Raw genomic sequence first — 16,764 nt, 5'->3', positions numbered from 1 at the left:
CACAGCTGCATGGTGGGAGGACCAGTCTGCCAACCACTAACCTTTCATTCTTTCTACTGCTCCATGATATTTCTGTTAATAATTTGATCATCTTTATTAGGGTTTCCCTGATAGCTCAGAGGGTAAAGAGTCTGCCTGCAGTGCAGGAGACTGGGGTTCCATCCCCAGGTCGGAAGGATCCCTGGAGAAGGGCATGGCAGCCCACTCCAGTATTCTTGCCTGGAGAATTCCATGGACAGAGGAGCCCGGCAAGCTACAGTCCATGGAGTCGCAAAGAGTCAGACACAGCTGAGCGACTTTTACTTTCACTAGAATAACAAATGTGTAATTTTTGGTCTTACCCTAATACTCCAAAACAGCTTATGGAAAACTATCCATTTTCAAGTTAAAATTTTAATCCAATGAAAAGAAATTGCTTTAGAATGGAAAATGATTTCCTTTATATTTTGCTCTCAATTTTAGGTACAACTTGCCAATTGTACTTTTGGTGGTGAATAATAATGGAATTTATCAAGGTTTTGATACAGATAGTTGGAAGGAAATGTTAAAATTTGGAGATGCTACTACAGTGTAAGTAACCCAGAACAGCATATACTTACTTTTCTCATCTAGTTTAGTCTCTGTTTAAAAAGTGTGCTGTACTGGAATGTGCTTGCATGGTGTAAGTATTGCTTCTCTTCACGGTCAGCTGCTCTACAGGGCAGAAGCTGTCTGCATAGTTCCCTTTTGCACAATCATCCTTGATTGGCATTTCAATGAATAGTGTATGGTCAGGGAGCCACTGAAGTCTCAGGTGACTGAGTTTGATGTCTAAGCCTTGTTAACAAAAAAGCTTATTGCAAAATGCTCCTAGTCCTACTATTCCTACTATACAATATAGGAATATAGACGTTTACATATTATTTATGCTACAGAGGTCTTCCTTCCTTTTACCACTTAGCTAAATCTTGGTCATCTGATGCCAGAGTCACACTGAGACAGTACTGTGGCTGGCCTGGGAACAGGGCATGGGTATGTTTCTTAAGCATTGCTGACTTTGTTGTTTTGTTGTTATTTGCTGTTTTATAGTAATCATTCCTTTTTTCTTCTTTTTTATGAGGAGAGGGATTCATAATAGTTGATGGTATAGCTTACACTGTCCAGCAAGGTAGCTACTAGCCACATATGGCTGTTTAAGTTTAAATTAAAAATTCAGTTCCTCTTTTTAACTAGTCACATTTAAAGTGCTCAGAGCAGCAGGTCACTAGTAGCTACTGTATTGGACAGAACAGATATAAAAATTTCCATCATCATGGAAAGTTCATTAGACATTGTCACATAGACAATAAAAAATGTATGGAATGTTTAATGTATGGGCATCTCAGTTTATATAAAATTATACCTTTCAATTTAGCTGAAATTTTCCCACAGATTATTTCAGACAATCTTTTCTATTGACTATGACCTTCTTTCTCAGGGCCCCTCCAATGTGTCTTCTGCCCCACTCACATTATGAGCACATCATGACTGCATTTGGAGGCAAAGGGTATTTTGTACAAACACCAGAAGAACTCCAGAAATCCCTGAGGCAGAGCCTGGCAGACACAACCAATCCCTCCCTTATCAACATCATGATTGAGCCACAAGCCACGCGGAAAGCCCAGGTAAAGGCTATTGCTAAGCAGGAAGCAGAAATGCATCTCTCAGCCCACCCCCAAAAGTATCTACCAAATAGAACACCCTCTTATTTACAGAGTTCTGTGTAAACCATTTCTGAGCTTGTCACTCTCATCTGTTTGTTCAATGAGTATTGTTAAGATAGGTATTAGATGTGCTGTGTCAGGTGCTAAGAATAGCTTAGTGAGCAAAACTAGGCTCAGTTCTCATTTCAGGGAGTTTATTGTCCAGTCAGAAAGTACAGTCTGTCACCTCTCAACTAGAATGTATCACAGTAGAATGAGGCAATTCCCCTGAAGGAAAGAAACCCAATTCCGAATAAACATAAAACAAAGGAATCCAAGAAGTTGTGAAGGAAAGGGAACCTTCCTACACTATTGATAGGGGTGTAAATTGGTGCAGCCACTGTGGAAAACAGTATGGAAGTTCCTCAAAAAAGTAAAAATAGAGTTGCCATATGATCCAGCAGTCCTGCTCCTGGACAGATATCTGACGAAAACCATAATTTGAAAAGATATATGCACCCCAGTGTTCACTGCAGCATTATTTGGAATAATGAAGACATGGAAGCAACCTAAATGTCCATCAAGAGATGAATAGATAAAAATGTAGTACCTATATACAATGAAATATTACTCAGGTGTAAAAAGGAACAAAATTATGCCATGGCAGCAACATGGGTGGGCCTAGAGATTATCATATTAAGTGAAGTATGTCAGAAAGGGAAAGACAAATACTGTGTGGTATCATTTTAGGTGGAATCTAAAATTTGACACAAATGAACTTATCTGTGAAACAGAAGCAGACTGATACAGAGAACAGATTTGTGGTTGCCAAGGGGGAGGGCGAGAGGGAAGGGATGGATTGGGAGTTTAGGACTAGCAGGTGCAAACTGTTACATGTAAAATGGGTAGGCAACAAAGTCCTACTGTATAACACAGGGAACTATGTTCAAAATTCTATTATAAGCCATAATGGAAAAGAATATATGTATAATGGAATCACTTTGCTCTTCAGCAAAAATTAGCACAATATTGTAAATCAACTAAATATACTTCAGTAAAATAAATTTGAAAACAAACCAAAAACCCACAAAGGAATTCAGCTTATACTGGAGTCACCAGGAAGTCTTCTCAGAAGTGATGCTTAAACTTAGAGCTGAAGGATAAGTAGGGAAGTAGGGACATGCTCAGCAAAGAAGCGAGAAGAATGCTGTGCACAGGCTCTTTAGCAGGACAGAGCATGGCAAGTCCAAGGAACTGAAAGAAGGCCAAAGTGGCTGGAAGGCAGAGTGGATATAGTCCCAATAGGATACGAGATTATATAATAGGGTAATTTGGGCAATTATATTCAAAGTTAGTTACTTTGGCCTCTGAAGCAAAACTGCAGTGTAGACTATAGCAGTAAAATAAATGATAAAGTTTATAGTATGTTCCTCTTCCATTCCAGATTAAGTTGCTTTTCATATTTAACTTTGTACTTTGAGCCTGGTCCAGCTACTTTTGCTTTCTCTTTTATACCTGGCCTTCAAGCTTACACCTTGCATATCAACTGTTGTTTTCAATGTTTTGTATATTTTTTCAAGTAGTTTTTGTCTTAATTCTTTATACATCTGCTGTTAGATTGTTTTTCTGTTTTGAACAAGGCAGTGGACAAATGGGAAAAATAGACACCTGGTAGTAAATGAAATGTAAATTAACTTATTTGGAATCTGTGAAATATATAGAATTGTACTGAAATTCTGTTTTTATAAAAAAGATATCAAGGACTTTGGTAAAAGGAATAAAGGGGAATTACAAAACAGCCAGAAAAGAACAAAATGGCAATAAGTACATACCTATCAGTAATTACTTTAAATATTAATGTATTAAGTTCTTGAATCAAAATAAATAGAGTGGCTGAATGGATAAAAGACACATCTATATGCTGCCTATAAGAGACTCACTTCAGTTATAAGTACACATACAGGCTGAAAATAAAGAGATAGAAAAAAATAATTCATGCAAATAGAAACCAGACGAAAGCTAGAGTAGCTGCACTTATATCAGGTAAAACAGACTTCAAAGGCTGTAATAAGAGAAAAAGAAGGGCATTATTTAATGAAAAAGGAGTTGATCCAACAAAAAGACATAACATTTGTAAATATGCATACAACATAGGAAAATACACACATATACATGGATATAAAGCAAATATTTACAGACCTAAAGAGAAAGAGACTTCAATATAATAATATTCAGGAACTTTAACATCCACTTACATCAGTGATAGCCTATCCAGACACAAAATCAGTTAGGAAACATCAACCTTAAATGACGCATTCAAACAGATGGACTTAACTTACTGACTGAAAACATTTCAGTATACACGTACATGACAAATCATTGGCCACAGGTGTTAGTTTCTGCAAAAGCTCCCCAGTCAATAACATATATATTCAGAACATTCCTTTCAAAAACAGCAGTATACACATTCTTTTCAAGTGCACATGGAACATTCTCCAGGATAGATCATATGTTAGGACACAAAACAAATCTTCATAGATTTAAGAATAAAATCATACAAAGCATCTTTTTCAGCCACCATAGTGTGAAACTTGAAATCGATTACAAAAGAAAACTAGAAAATGTGGAGCTGAAACAACATGCTACTGAGCAGCAAAGGGGTCAAAGAAGAAATAAATAAAAAATTTTTAATATCTGAGACAAATGAAAATGGAAATTAATATATCAAAATTTATGGGATGCAGCAAAAGCAGGTCTCAGAAGTTCATAGCAATAAAAACCTACCTCAGAAAAACAAGAAAAATTTCAAACAACCTGACTTTACACTTGAAGAAACTAGGGGGAAAAGCCCAGAGTTGTTAGAAGGAAGGAAATAACAAGGATCAGAGCACATATAAATGAGATAGAGTCTAAAAACAAACACAATAGAAAAGGCTGATGTAACTTAACGCTGCTTCTTTGAATAGTTAAAGTTGACACAACTTTAGCTAGAATCAGCAAGAATAAAGAGTGAGGACTCAAAATCAGTAATGAAAGATGAGCCATTACAACTGATACTGTGGAAATACAAAAATTCGTAAAGACTACTATGAAAAAATATATACCAATAAATTTGACAACCTAAAATATATGGATAAATTCCTAGAAACATGTGAACTACCAAGACTGAATCATGGAGAAATAGAAAATTTGAACAGACTGATTAGTAGTTAGAAGATTGAATCAGTAATCAAAACCTCTGAAACAAAAGTCCAGGACCAGGTGGCTTCATTGGTGAATTCTACCAAACATTCAAAGCAGAATTAATATCAGTTCTTCTCAAATTCTTCTAAAAGATAAAGGAGGAAGGAACACTTGCGAAGTTATTTTTACAAGGCCAAATTTACCTCAACAACCAAGGATACCACAGGAAAAGAAAATTATCCTTGAGGAACATAGATGTAAAAACCTTAATAAAATATTAGCAAACCAAATTCAACAATGCATTAAAAAATTCTATACTATAATGAAGTAGGATTTATTCCAGGTATTTAAAAACAGTTTGCTATCTACAAATCAGTCATTGTGGTACACTACATTAACAAAATGAAGGATAAAAATAATATCATCTCAATAAATGTTGTTGTAGTTCAGTCTCTCAGTCCTGTTCAACTCTTTGCAACCCCATGGACTGCAGCACGCCAGGCCTCTCTGTCCATCACCAACTCCTGGAGTCCACCCAAACCCATGTCCATTGAGTCAGTGATGCCATCCAACGATTTCATCTTCTGTCACCCTTTTCTCCTTTTCTCCTCCTGCCTTCAGTCTTTTCCAGCTTCAGCGTCTTTTCTAGTAAGTCAGCTCTTTGCATCAAGCGGCCAAAATACTGGATCTTCAGCTTTAGCATCAGTCGTTCCAATGAATATTCAGGACTGGTTTCCTTTAGGATGGACTGGTTTAATCTCCTTGCAGTCCAAGGGACTCACTCTCTTCTCTAGCACCACAGTTAGAAAGCATCAATTCTTCGGTGCTCAACTTTCTTTATGGTCTAATTCTCACATACATACACGACTACTGGTAAAACCATAGCTTTGACTAGACAGACCTTTGTCAGCAAAGTAATGTCTCTGCTTTTTAGTATGCTGTCTAGGTTGGTCATAGCTTTTCTTTCAAGGAGCAACCTCTTTTAATTTCATGGATGTAGTCACCATCTGCAGTGATTTTGGAGCCCAAGAAAATAAAGTCTTTCACTGTTTCCATTGTTTCCCCATCTGTTTGCCATGAACTGATAGGACTGGATGCCATGATCTTCATTTTTTGACTGTTGAGTTTTAAGCCAGCTTTTTCTCTCTCTTCTTTCACCTTCATCAGGAGGATCTTTAGTTCTTCTTTGCTTTCTGCCGTTAGGGTGGTGTCATCTGCATATCTGAGGTTATTGATATTTCTCCCAGCATTCTTGATTCCAGCATGTGCTTCATCCAGCCTATTATCTCACATGATGTTCTCTGCATATAAGTTGAATAAGCAGGGTGACAGTATACAGCCTTGATGTACTCCTTTCCCAATTTGGAACCAGTATTCTGTTGTTCCATGTCCAGTTCTAACTTTTGCTCCTTGACCTGCATACAGGTTTCTCAGGAGGCAGGTAAGCTGGTCTGGTATTCCCATCTCTTTAAGGATGTTTCACAGTTTGTTGTGATCCACACAAAGGCTTTAGTGTAGTCAATGAAACAGAAGTAGATGTTTTTCTGAAATTCGCTTGCTTTTTCTATAATCCAGTGGGTGTTGGCAATTTGATCTCTGGTTCCTCTGCCTTTTCTAAATCCAGCTTGAACATCTGGAAGTTCTCGATTCACGTACTGTTGAAGTCTGTCTTGGAGAATTTTGAGCATGATTTTGGTAGCATATGAAATGAATGCAACTGTGTGATAGTTTGAACATTTCTTGGCATTGCCCTTCTTTGGTACTGGAATGAAAACTGACCTTTTTCCAGTCCTGTGGCCACTGCTGAGTTTTCCAAATTTGCTGGACTGTTGAGTGCTGCATTTTCACAGCATCATCTTTTAGGATTTGAAATAGCTCAACTGGAATTCCATCACCTCCACTAGCTTTGTTCATAGTGATGCTTCCTAAGGCCGACTTGACTTCACACTCCAAGATGTCTGGCTCTAGGTGAGTGATCACACCTTCGTGGTTATATGGGTCATGAAGATCTTTTTTGTACAGTTCTTCTGTGTATTCTTGCCACCTCTTCTTACTATCTTCTGCTTCTGTTAGGTCCATACCGTTTCTGTCTTTTATTGTGCCTGTCTTTGCTTGAAATGTTCCCTTCTCTAATTTTCTTGAAGAGATCTCTAGTCTTTCTCATTCTATTGTTTTCTTCTATTTCTTTGCATTGATCACTTAGGAAGCCTTTCTTATCTCTCCTTGCTATTCTTTGGAACTCTGCATTCATATGGTTTTATCTTTCCTTTTCTCCTTTGCCTTTCGCTTCTCTTTTCTCAGCTATTTGTAAGGCCTCCTCAGACAACCGTTTTGCCTTCTTGCATTTCTTTTTCTTGGGGATGATTTTGATCACCACCTCTTGTACAGTGTCGTGAACCTCCGTCCATAGTTCTTCAGGCACTCTGTCTATCAGATCTAATCCCTTGAATCTGTTTCTCACTTCCACTGTATAATCATAAGGGGTTTGATTTAGCTCATACCTGAATGGCCTAGTGGTTTTCTCTACTTCAGTTTAAGTCTGAATTTTGCAATAAGGAATTCATGATCTGAGTCACAGCTCCTGATCTTGTTTTTGCTGACTGTATAGAGCTTCTCCATCTTTGGCTGCAAAGAATAGAATCAATCTGATTTTGGTGTCAACCATCTGGTGATGTCCACGTGTAGAGTCTTCTACTGTGTTGTTGCAAGAGGGTGTTTGCTGTGACCAGTGCATTCTCTTGGCAAAACTCTGTTAGCCTTTGCCCTGCTTCATTTTGTACTCAAGGCCAAACTTGCCTGTTACACCAGGTATCTCTTGACTTCCTCCTTTTGCCTTCCAGTACCCTATAATGAAAAGGACATCTTTTTTGGGTGTTAGTTCTAGAGGGTCTTGTAGGTCTTCATATCTCCATTCAAACTTCAGCTTCATTGGTGCTAGTGGTTGGGGCATAGACTTGGATTTCTGTGATATTGCAGGTTTGCCTTGGAAATGAACAAAGATCATTCTGTCGTTTTTGAGATTGCACCCAAGTATTGCATTTCAGACTCTTTTGTTGACTATGAGGGCTACTCCATTTCTTCTAAGGAATTCTTGCCCACAGTAGTAGATATATTGGTTATCTGAGTTAAGTTCACCCATTCCAGTCCACTTTAGCTCAGTGATTCCTAAAATGGTTTTTTGTTGTTGTTTTTTTTTATTTTATAGATTTATTTATTTTAGTTGGGGGCTAATTACTTTACAATATTGTAATAGTTTTTGCCATACATTGACATGGATCAGCCATGGGTTTACATGTGTTCCCCTTCCTGGACCCCCCACCCACCTCCCTCCCCATCCCATCCCTCTGGGTCAATATACACAATGGATTATTATTTAGCCATAAAAAAGAATGAAATCTTAGCATTTCACCTATCTCATCCCAACAACGTGAATTGGCCTTGAATGCATTGTACTGAGTGACTTAAGTCAGACAGAGAAAGACGAGTATCATATCTCACTTACGGAACCTAAAACAAACAAAAAAACCCAAGCTCATAGGTACAGAAAACAGGTTGGTGGTTGCCAGAGTTGGTGGGTGGGGAGTGGGCAAAGTGGCCTATGGGGGTCAAAAGGTACAAACTTCCAGTTATAAATATAAGTCTTTGGAGATGTAATGAACAGCATGATAACTGTAGTTAATAATACTGTATTGCATATTTGAGAGTTGCTAACAGAACAGCTATTAAAAGTTCTCATTACAGTAAACATTTTTGTGACTATATATAGTGATGGATGTTAGCTAGATTTGTTGTGATCATTTTTTGATGTGTACAAATATCAGGTCATTATGTTGTATACCTGAAATGAATATATGTGTGTATGTTAGTCGCTCAGTTGTGTCAGACTCTGCAATCCCGTGGATGTAGCCTGCCGGGCTCCTCTGTCTGTGGAATTCTCCAGACACAAATACCGGAGTGGGTTGCCATTTTCTTCTCTAGGGGATCTTCCTGACCCAGGGCTTGAACCCGCATCTCTTATGTCTCCTGCATTGGCAGGCGAGTTGTTTACCACTAATGCCACCTGGGAAGCCCCTGAAATGAATGTAATGTTGTAAGTTACTTATGTGGCTTTCCCAGTGGCTCAGCGGTAAAGAATCTGCCTGCAGTACAGGAGCCACGGGAGGTACAGGTTCAATCCCTGGGTCAGGAAGATTCCCTGGAGGAGGATATGGCAACCCACTCCGATATTTCTGTCTAGAGAATTCCATGGACAGAGGAGCCTGGTGGGCCACAGTCCATAGGGTCGCAGAGAGTGGAGCATGACTGAAGCGACTTAACACACATGCATGTCGATTATACTTCAATTAAAATTTAAAAACAGGGAGAGAAAGGCTTTGGCATAGCCTCTCATTGGCTCTTCTCATAGCAGAGAGGAGATACTTAAGAGGAAGCACGGTGATGGGGATGGTGAACACAGAAAGACTAGATCAGAAAGGTGATGAGGTAGGTGGAATTAGCATAGTTTGCACGGAGCAAGCAGCCAGACTGTTTTAAGGTAAGGTTTTCAACTTTCAGAATCTTCTCGGTACCTTTGCAGGTTTATTGACTGCCTTAGAAAGAAACTCTTTGTTCAAATAATTCCTACCAGCTAGACACGCAATAGATAGGTTTTAAAATCCCGTGTCATTTTGTCTAGCTGAGCACCTACTTGCCAGTAGCTGGGGTGTTAGCATTGCAGCCAAGAGGCCCTCCTCCTGGCATCAGAGTACTAAGGGCTAAAGCCCTGGTAAGCGTGGTCAGAGCACACAGACAAAATAGACTTGTGTTGGTCACAGAAGGGCCCTGACTGACTGTCCTTTCTCTGCCACTGTGCTCACCTTTCTGCTTCTAGTGGTATATTCTGGGTTCTCTGTGAACGTGGAGGGTATTGCTGGAGAAACACAGCCTCCTACTTCCTCTTTTATAATTCCACAAGGATTATCCTTGTATTTTTTTTGCATCTACCACTTCAACGTATTTATCTTCATTCCAGTAGAATTCCACCTATATTACAGTTTCTAAGCTGTTTACTTTTCATTGATTAATTATGTGTCCATTGCCATTTGTCATTTTTTAAAAATAAAGTACAGTTGATTTGTAGTACCATGTTAGTTTTAGGTATACAACATAGTGATTTTTATAGATTACACTCCATTTAAAGTTATTATAAAATATTGGCTATATTCCCTATGCTATGTAATATATCCTTGTAGCTTAGTTACTTTATACAGGGTAATTTGTGTCTCTGAATCTCATACCTCATCTCGTCCCTCCCCCTGTCCTTCTCCCCGCTGGTGACCACTAGTTTGTTTGTATATGTTTAAGTATGAAAAGATAACATGAACCCCAGTGTTCAGAGCAACATTATTTACAATGGCTAAGATATGGAAGTAACTTGAGTGTCCATCAACCAATAAATGGATGAAGCAGATTGTGGTATGGGCTTCCCTGGTGATTCAGTGGTAAAGAACCTGCCTGCCAATGCAGGAGACACGGGTTCGGTCTCTGATCTGGGAAGATTTGACATGCCGCGGGGCAGTGAAGCCCACGAGCCACAGCCACTGAGTCTGTGCCCTAGAGCCTGGGAGCTGCAACTGCTGAGGCCGCAGGCTGTGACTGCTGAAGCCCGTGTGCCTCAGAGCCTGGGCTCCGCAGCGAGAGGAGCCGCCGTAACGAGAAGCCCACACTCTGCAACTGGAGAGGAGCCCTCGTTGGCTGCATCTAGAGAAAGGCCTGTGCAGCAGTGAAGACCCAGCACAGCCAGAAATAAATAGATAATATTTCTTTTTAAAAATGTGATATACATGTACAATAGAATACTCTTCAACCATAAAAAAGGAGATGCCATGATCTGCAACAATGTGGATGGACCTAGAGGATATTATTCTTTGTGACAAAAGTCAGAAAGAAAAATACTGTATATGTCACTTGTTAATGTGGAATCTAAAAACGAGAAACAGACTCAGTGATAAATGGTCACCATTTATCACTGACTCGTGGTGCAGCAGGCTGCTTCCTATACAGGGAGGACCTAATCTCTGCAGCTGCCGGTGTCCAGGCTCTGCGGGTAGGATAGTTGTTGTCCTGGGAGAGGCTTCCATGCACTGCTCTTTCTACCGAAGTTCTGCTTAGTTGTGGGAGCTTGGTCCTCTTTCCTCCTTCATCTCCTCTCCTTTTTTTAAAATTTATTTTTATTGGAGTATAGTTGGTTTACATGTTGTGTTGGTTTCTGCTGTTCAGCAAAATTAATCAATTATACATATACATAGAGCCATTCTTTTTTAGAGTCTCTTCCCACATAGGTCATTACATAGTATGAGTAGAGTTCCCTGTGCTGTACAGGAGGTTCTCATTAGTTACCTGTTTTATGTATAGTAGTGTTTGTGTGTCAATCCCTGTCTCCCAGTTTCTCCCTCCACCCCCTGCCTTTTTCCCCTTGGTAACCATAAGTTGGCAAGAATACACAGAAAAACAGTACAAAAAAGGCCTTAATGACCCGGATAACCACGATAGTGTGATCACTGACCTAGAGCCAGACATCCTGGAATGTGAAGTCACGTGGGCCTTAGGAAGCATTACTATGAACAGAGCTAGTGGAGGTGATGGAATTCCACCTGAGCTATTTCAGATCTTAAAAGATGATGCTGTGAAAGTGCTGCACTCAGTATGCTAGCAAGTTTGGAAAACTCAGCAGTAGCCACAGGACTGGAAAAGGTCAGTTTTCATTCTAAACCCAAAGAAGGGCAATGCCAAAGAATGTTCAAACTATCACACAGTTGCACTCATTTCGCAAGCTAGCAAGTTAATGCTCAAAATCCTTCCAGCTATGCTTCAGCAGTATGTGAACCAAAAACTTCCACGTGTACTAGCTGGATTTGGAAAAGGCAGATAATCAAATTGCCAACATCCGTTGTGTGATAGAAGAAACAAAGGAATTCCAAAAAACATCTACCCCTGCTTCATTGACTATGCTAAAGCCTTTGACTATGGATCACAACAAACTGTGGACAATTCTTAAAGAGATGGGAATACCAGACCACCTAACCTGCCTCCTGAGAAACATGTATGCAGGTCAAGAAGCAACAGTTAGAACCAGACATGGAATAACAAACTGGTTCGAAATTGGGAAGAGAGTGTGTCAAGGCTTGTCACCCTGTTTATTTAACTTATATGCAGAGTACATCATGCGAAATGCTGGGCTGGATGAAGCACAAGCTGGAATCAAGATTGCTGGGAGAAATATCAGTAACCTTAGATATGCAGATGACACCACCCTCATGACAGAAAGGGAACAGGAACTAAAGAGCCTCTTGATGAAGCTGAAAGAGGAGAGTGAAAAAGCTGGCTTAAAACTCAGCATTCAAAAAACTAAGATCATGGCATCCAGTCCCATCACATCATGGCAAATATATGGGAAACAATGGAAACAGTGACAGACTTTATTTTCTTGGGCTCCAAAATCACTGTGGATAGTGACTGCAGCTATTAAATTAAAAGACGCTTGATCCTTGGAACAAAAGCTATGACAAAGCATTTTAAAAAGCAGAGACATTACTTTGTTGACAAAGGTCCATCTATTCAAAGCTATGGTTTTTCCAGTAGTCATGTGCAGATGTGAGAGTTGGACCTTAAAGAAAGCTGAGCACCAAAGAATTGATGCTTTCAAACTGTGGTGCTAGAGAAGACTCTTGAGAGTCCGTTGCACAGCAAGGAGATCAAACCAGTCCATCCTAAAGGAAATCAGTCCTGAATATTCATTGGAAGGACTGATGCTGAAGCTGAAGCTCCAGTACTTTGGCCACCTGATGTGAAGAGCTGATTCGCTGGAAAAGACCCTGATGCTGGGAAAGATTGAAGATGGGAGGAGAAGGGGATGACAGAGGATGAGATGGTTGAATGGCATCACTGACTAGATGGACATGAGTGTGAGCAAGCTCTGGGACATGGTGATGGACAGGGAAGCCTGGTGTGCTTTGGTCTGTGGGGTTGCAAAGTTGGACACAGCGGAGCTACTGAACAACAACAAACCATAAGTTTGTTTTCTACATATTTCTGTTTTGTGAGTTTCTCTCTTCTTTTGCATGTATTTCTGCTTCTTTCATACTCTATAGTTTTTTGTGTGCCCTGATTACTATTAATGGGGCAAGATTCAGAAACTGATATTAGGTTGTTTTGTAGGATAAGCCAGAAGATTCACTAATGGATTTTTAGCTCCTTTTTAGGAAAAGCTCTAGATCAAAGACAAACTTCATTTACCCCCACTGTGGCTAGTGTCGTTATAATGGGACTTTCGGATTTTAGAGCAAGCAAAATGGGATATAGTTTGACGTAGTTATTTTTTTTGACTGAATGTTTGTTGTCTTTTCTTTTTCTAGGATTTTCACTGGCTGACCCGGTCTAATCTGTAAATAAAGATGCCAATGAGTGACTTGAAGAGTTTTCTCTTTCTTATAAGATGAAATTTTATTTTTCACAACAAAATTATTATAATGTTAAAATTGTCACTCAAAAATTAAATAAAACATTTCTAAATGACATTTTATAGTGCAGGAATTGATTACAAATTTACCAGAATCCTACCACAGAAATAACCATTTACAGATGGAAGAAGAGGTTAATTACATCGTATTGTGACTGCCTAACTGTCAAATTACACATCAGTATTCTTTTACATCATTCTTAATGTCACATATCTTTTAGAAACCTCTTCAGACAAAAAAAGCTTCAAGAACTGTACACTGCAGAGGCATGTTCAGTGAGCTGGAGTACTTGGACTAATTCTGCTTCATGCTTCATCCATCGAGCACTTCGTACCTTAGTCTACCCAGTGTTTGATGGGGCTTGTTCTACACTATAAGTTGAGTGTTTGTTTTATTTTTCTGGAAAGAACTTATTAAGCCAAAGGAGAAGTCACATCACACCCAAACTAATTTCAGGGTATATATGGATTATCAACCTTAGTTTATGTGTACCACATTGAGAGCAACAATCAACAGCCTTAATGTATAAAGAACTCTTATAGATAAGAAAACTGTTAATGTACTAGTAAAAAAATGGGCAAAGGTCATGAATGTATAATTAATAGAAAAAAGCCAAAAACCACTACAATATTGTAAAGTAATTAGCCTCCAACTAAAATAAATAAATTAATAAAAAGAAAAAAGCAAATGATCAATCAAAGTGTGAGTATGAATACAAATGAGTATGTAAGTTAAACTTAAAAACCTCTTTTATAGCCCAGCTCCTTGGCAAAGCACTCTTTAAATTCGAGTTTTCAGCATCTGGCGAGGGTGAAGTGAAGAGGGGAGTGTGTGCCAAAATTGGTGCAAACTTCCCTGAGGAATTCTATCAGTGTTTGTGTTCACAATAATAAAATGTTCATACCCCATAACTTTTGACCCAGTGGGCATATTTCAAGAATGTATTTTAAAGAAATAATAAAATATTTGGTCAAATATTTATTGGTAAGCTCGTTCAGCATGGTTTTATTTAGTAACAACCTCAATGTTTGATGATAACACATTGGTTGTATAAGTTATGGTTTTTCAACATCATAAAATAAAAATTGTGTTGAAGAGAATGTTTATTAATGGAGAAAAAAAAGGCAACCCTCTCCAGTTTTCTTGCCTGGAAAATCCCATGGACAGAGGAGCCTGGTAGGGTCCATGGTCCCAAAGAGTCGGATGCGACTCTCTGATTGTGTAGCACAACCACAGCTGCAAAAATGGAGGGGTTCACGTCAGGATATATACATCTTTACTCATTCACAGATAATCTACATAGAGAAAAAAGGTGGGCACGAAGTAAACCAAAATTTTAGTATATCTTGGTGATGGTATTTAATTTTTATTTTTCGTATGTTTTTTTCTACTTGTATAAGATTTTAAAATGAAAATAATTATATAATTGTATTCTCAGAAACAGAAACTTTTAACAAAATACTAGAAATGGAAAGTATCACTTATTTTCAGAGTCGTTCTTGTTTATTATCTGCAGTCTTATATATGAATTGGGGTATAGGACTTTATATCTAAGTTCAGCTAGTTTGACTATATCATACACATCAGACTTGTATCCATCCGTTGGCTTGTTAGGGGCCTAAGTGACATCCGCAAAGCAGTGGACTCCAGCTCTGAGGTATGAACCGCGGAGATGCTTGCAGGGAGATGTGGTTTTACCTGACAAGCCCCCAAGATCAGGCCCCGCCGGCAGGTGCCCTTACAGAGTTCTGCGAGGCACTCTGCAAAGCCTGGGCTGCAGAGGAGCAGAGAGAGCGCGAGAGTGGGTGGCTCCTGTCATCTCACCACGTGTCCTGTGCTCCCCGTGGACACTGGCCTCTGGAGGCCACGTGCAATACAAGATTTCACTAAAAGGTGGAGGGCTTGAAGAATATTTGTAAGTTGAACTGTATAAATTGTGATAGTGGATCTCATTTAGGGGTGCGTTTTCTAGTCATATTATCTCAAGAGAGAAAAAAGTTGGCAGGTTAATAGACTTATCAGTGGAGGTCAGTCTGAACCTATAAAGACCAGATTAGTCCAGGAGCACTGTCCACTGACTGCCTGTTTTATAAATGGGATCTTGAAATTGGTTTCCTCATTGGGATCTTTCCTTAGAAGGATGAGATATTCAACAAGCCCCTCTAAAATGAATCTGTTGATTGATAATCAAAGTTCACTTGGTAAAGTGTTTTTGTATCCCCTAGTTTAATAAGGAACATTCTTAGGTGAACTTAGCATGTTGAATACTCCAGTGCCTCATAAAAACTGAACTTCGAAAGATTATGGTTGTTTCCTTGATTTAGGAAAGCTGAGAATTCAAGCTCAGAAATGACTTATCAGATTAGTTCCTCTACTAATTTTGTTGTTTTAGTCACTAGGTCATATCCGACTCTTTTGCTATTGATAGTATTCTTTCCCAAACCTTTCATATTTCATGGGATTATCTAGGAGTTTGAAGAATTATCCAGAAGCCTAGTGCCTGGCATATAGAAGACACTCAATAAATGCCATTGTGTTTTAGGAAGAAGCAACTTTAGAAAACGGGCAAACACTGGCTGGAATTGTGTCCTATTTAGCAGTGTGGTTTCGCAAATAAGTGGTCTTATTTCCCAAACAGATGAGTCATTTTCTGGAAAACAGGCTGTGTGTTTTTACTTCTTTAAACAGCCACCTACTCATTGGATGATAGTTGACTGAGAATTCATCATGTTTGGAAACATCTCAGTGGATATTTTCTATGGTTGTTTCATGTGTGCACCTTTGGAGTAGCTCAGCTTATTATGTGACTGGAGTGTATTTTCTGTAGAGAACAAAGTCTCAAATCTGTTACAAAGAAATAATAGAATTCTGAACATCAAAGGAAAATAAAAATAATATTGCTTCCAGACATATATTTGTTCTTTTATTACTTCTAATTTAATTATAAGTACCATACAATATTGTATTAGTTTCAAATGTATAATATAGTGATTCAGTATTTTTATACATTATGAAATGGCCACCATGGTAACACCAATTACTATCTTTCACCCTGCAAAGCTGTTACAACATTATGTTGCCTACGTGTACATTATACGCTCATGAGTTATTTGTCTTACAGCTTTTAAACTTTGTCCCCTCTTTTATCTGTCCTTCACCCCACTTTCTTCTGTCAACCGCCAGTTTGTTCTCTGTGCCTATGAACCTGTTGCATTTTGTTTGTTCATTTGTTTTTCGGTTTTTAGATTCCATATGTAAGTGAAATCATGTACTCGTCTTTCTCTGTTTGACTTGCTTCACTTAGCATACCACCCTCCAGGTCAGTCCTTGTTGCTGCAAATGGCAAGACCTCGTTCTTTAAATGGCTGAGTAGTAGTATGTTAATACCACATCTTTATCCAGTCATCTATGAATGGACATTG

At 38.9% G+C, this 16,764-nt stretch overlaps 1 protein-coding gene across 9 annotated transcripts in view; it reads left to right on the top strand.

Moving 5' to 3' along the window:
* The window catches only part of HACL1 (2-hydroxyacyl-CoA lyase 1), a 36,506-nt gene extending 22,481 nt beyond the window's left edge, over positions 1–14,025 (top strand). For 7 of the 9 annotated variants that reach the window (XM_081573272.1, XM_081573271.1, XM_081573273.1 and 4 more), the window contains 3 exons: positions 463–570; positions 1,457–1,643; positions 13,238–14,025. In XM_081573272.1, the coding sequence (XP_081429398.1) occupies positions 463–570; positions 1,457–1,643; positions 13,238–13,270 (328 nt within the window). In that variant the 3' untranslated portion in view covers positions 13,271–14,025. Of the gene's footprint in view, positions 1–462; positions 571–1,456; positions 1,644–9,252; positions 9,327–13,237 lie in introns of all 9 variants that reach the window. The other 2 variants (XR_014077735.1, XR_014077734.1) reach the window with 1 other exon arrangement.
* Positions 14,026–16,764: the final 2,739 nt, after the last annotated feature.

This window comes from Giraffa tippelskirchi, chromosome 2 (assembly GCF_054371585.1).
Source record: "Giraffa tippelskirchi isolate mGirTip1 chromosome 2, T2T-mGirTip1v1.2.pri, whole genome shotgun sequence".
NCBI lineage: Eukaryota > Metazoa > Chordata > Mammalia > Artiodactyla > Giraffidae > Giraffa > Giraffa tippelskirchi.
The sequence above is the reverse complement of the archived record's forward strand: the minus strand, read 5'-3'. Positions and strand labels throughout refer to the sequence as shown.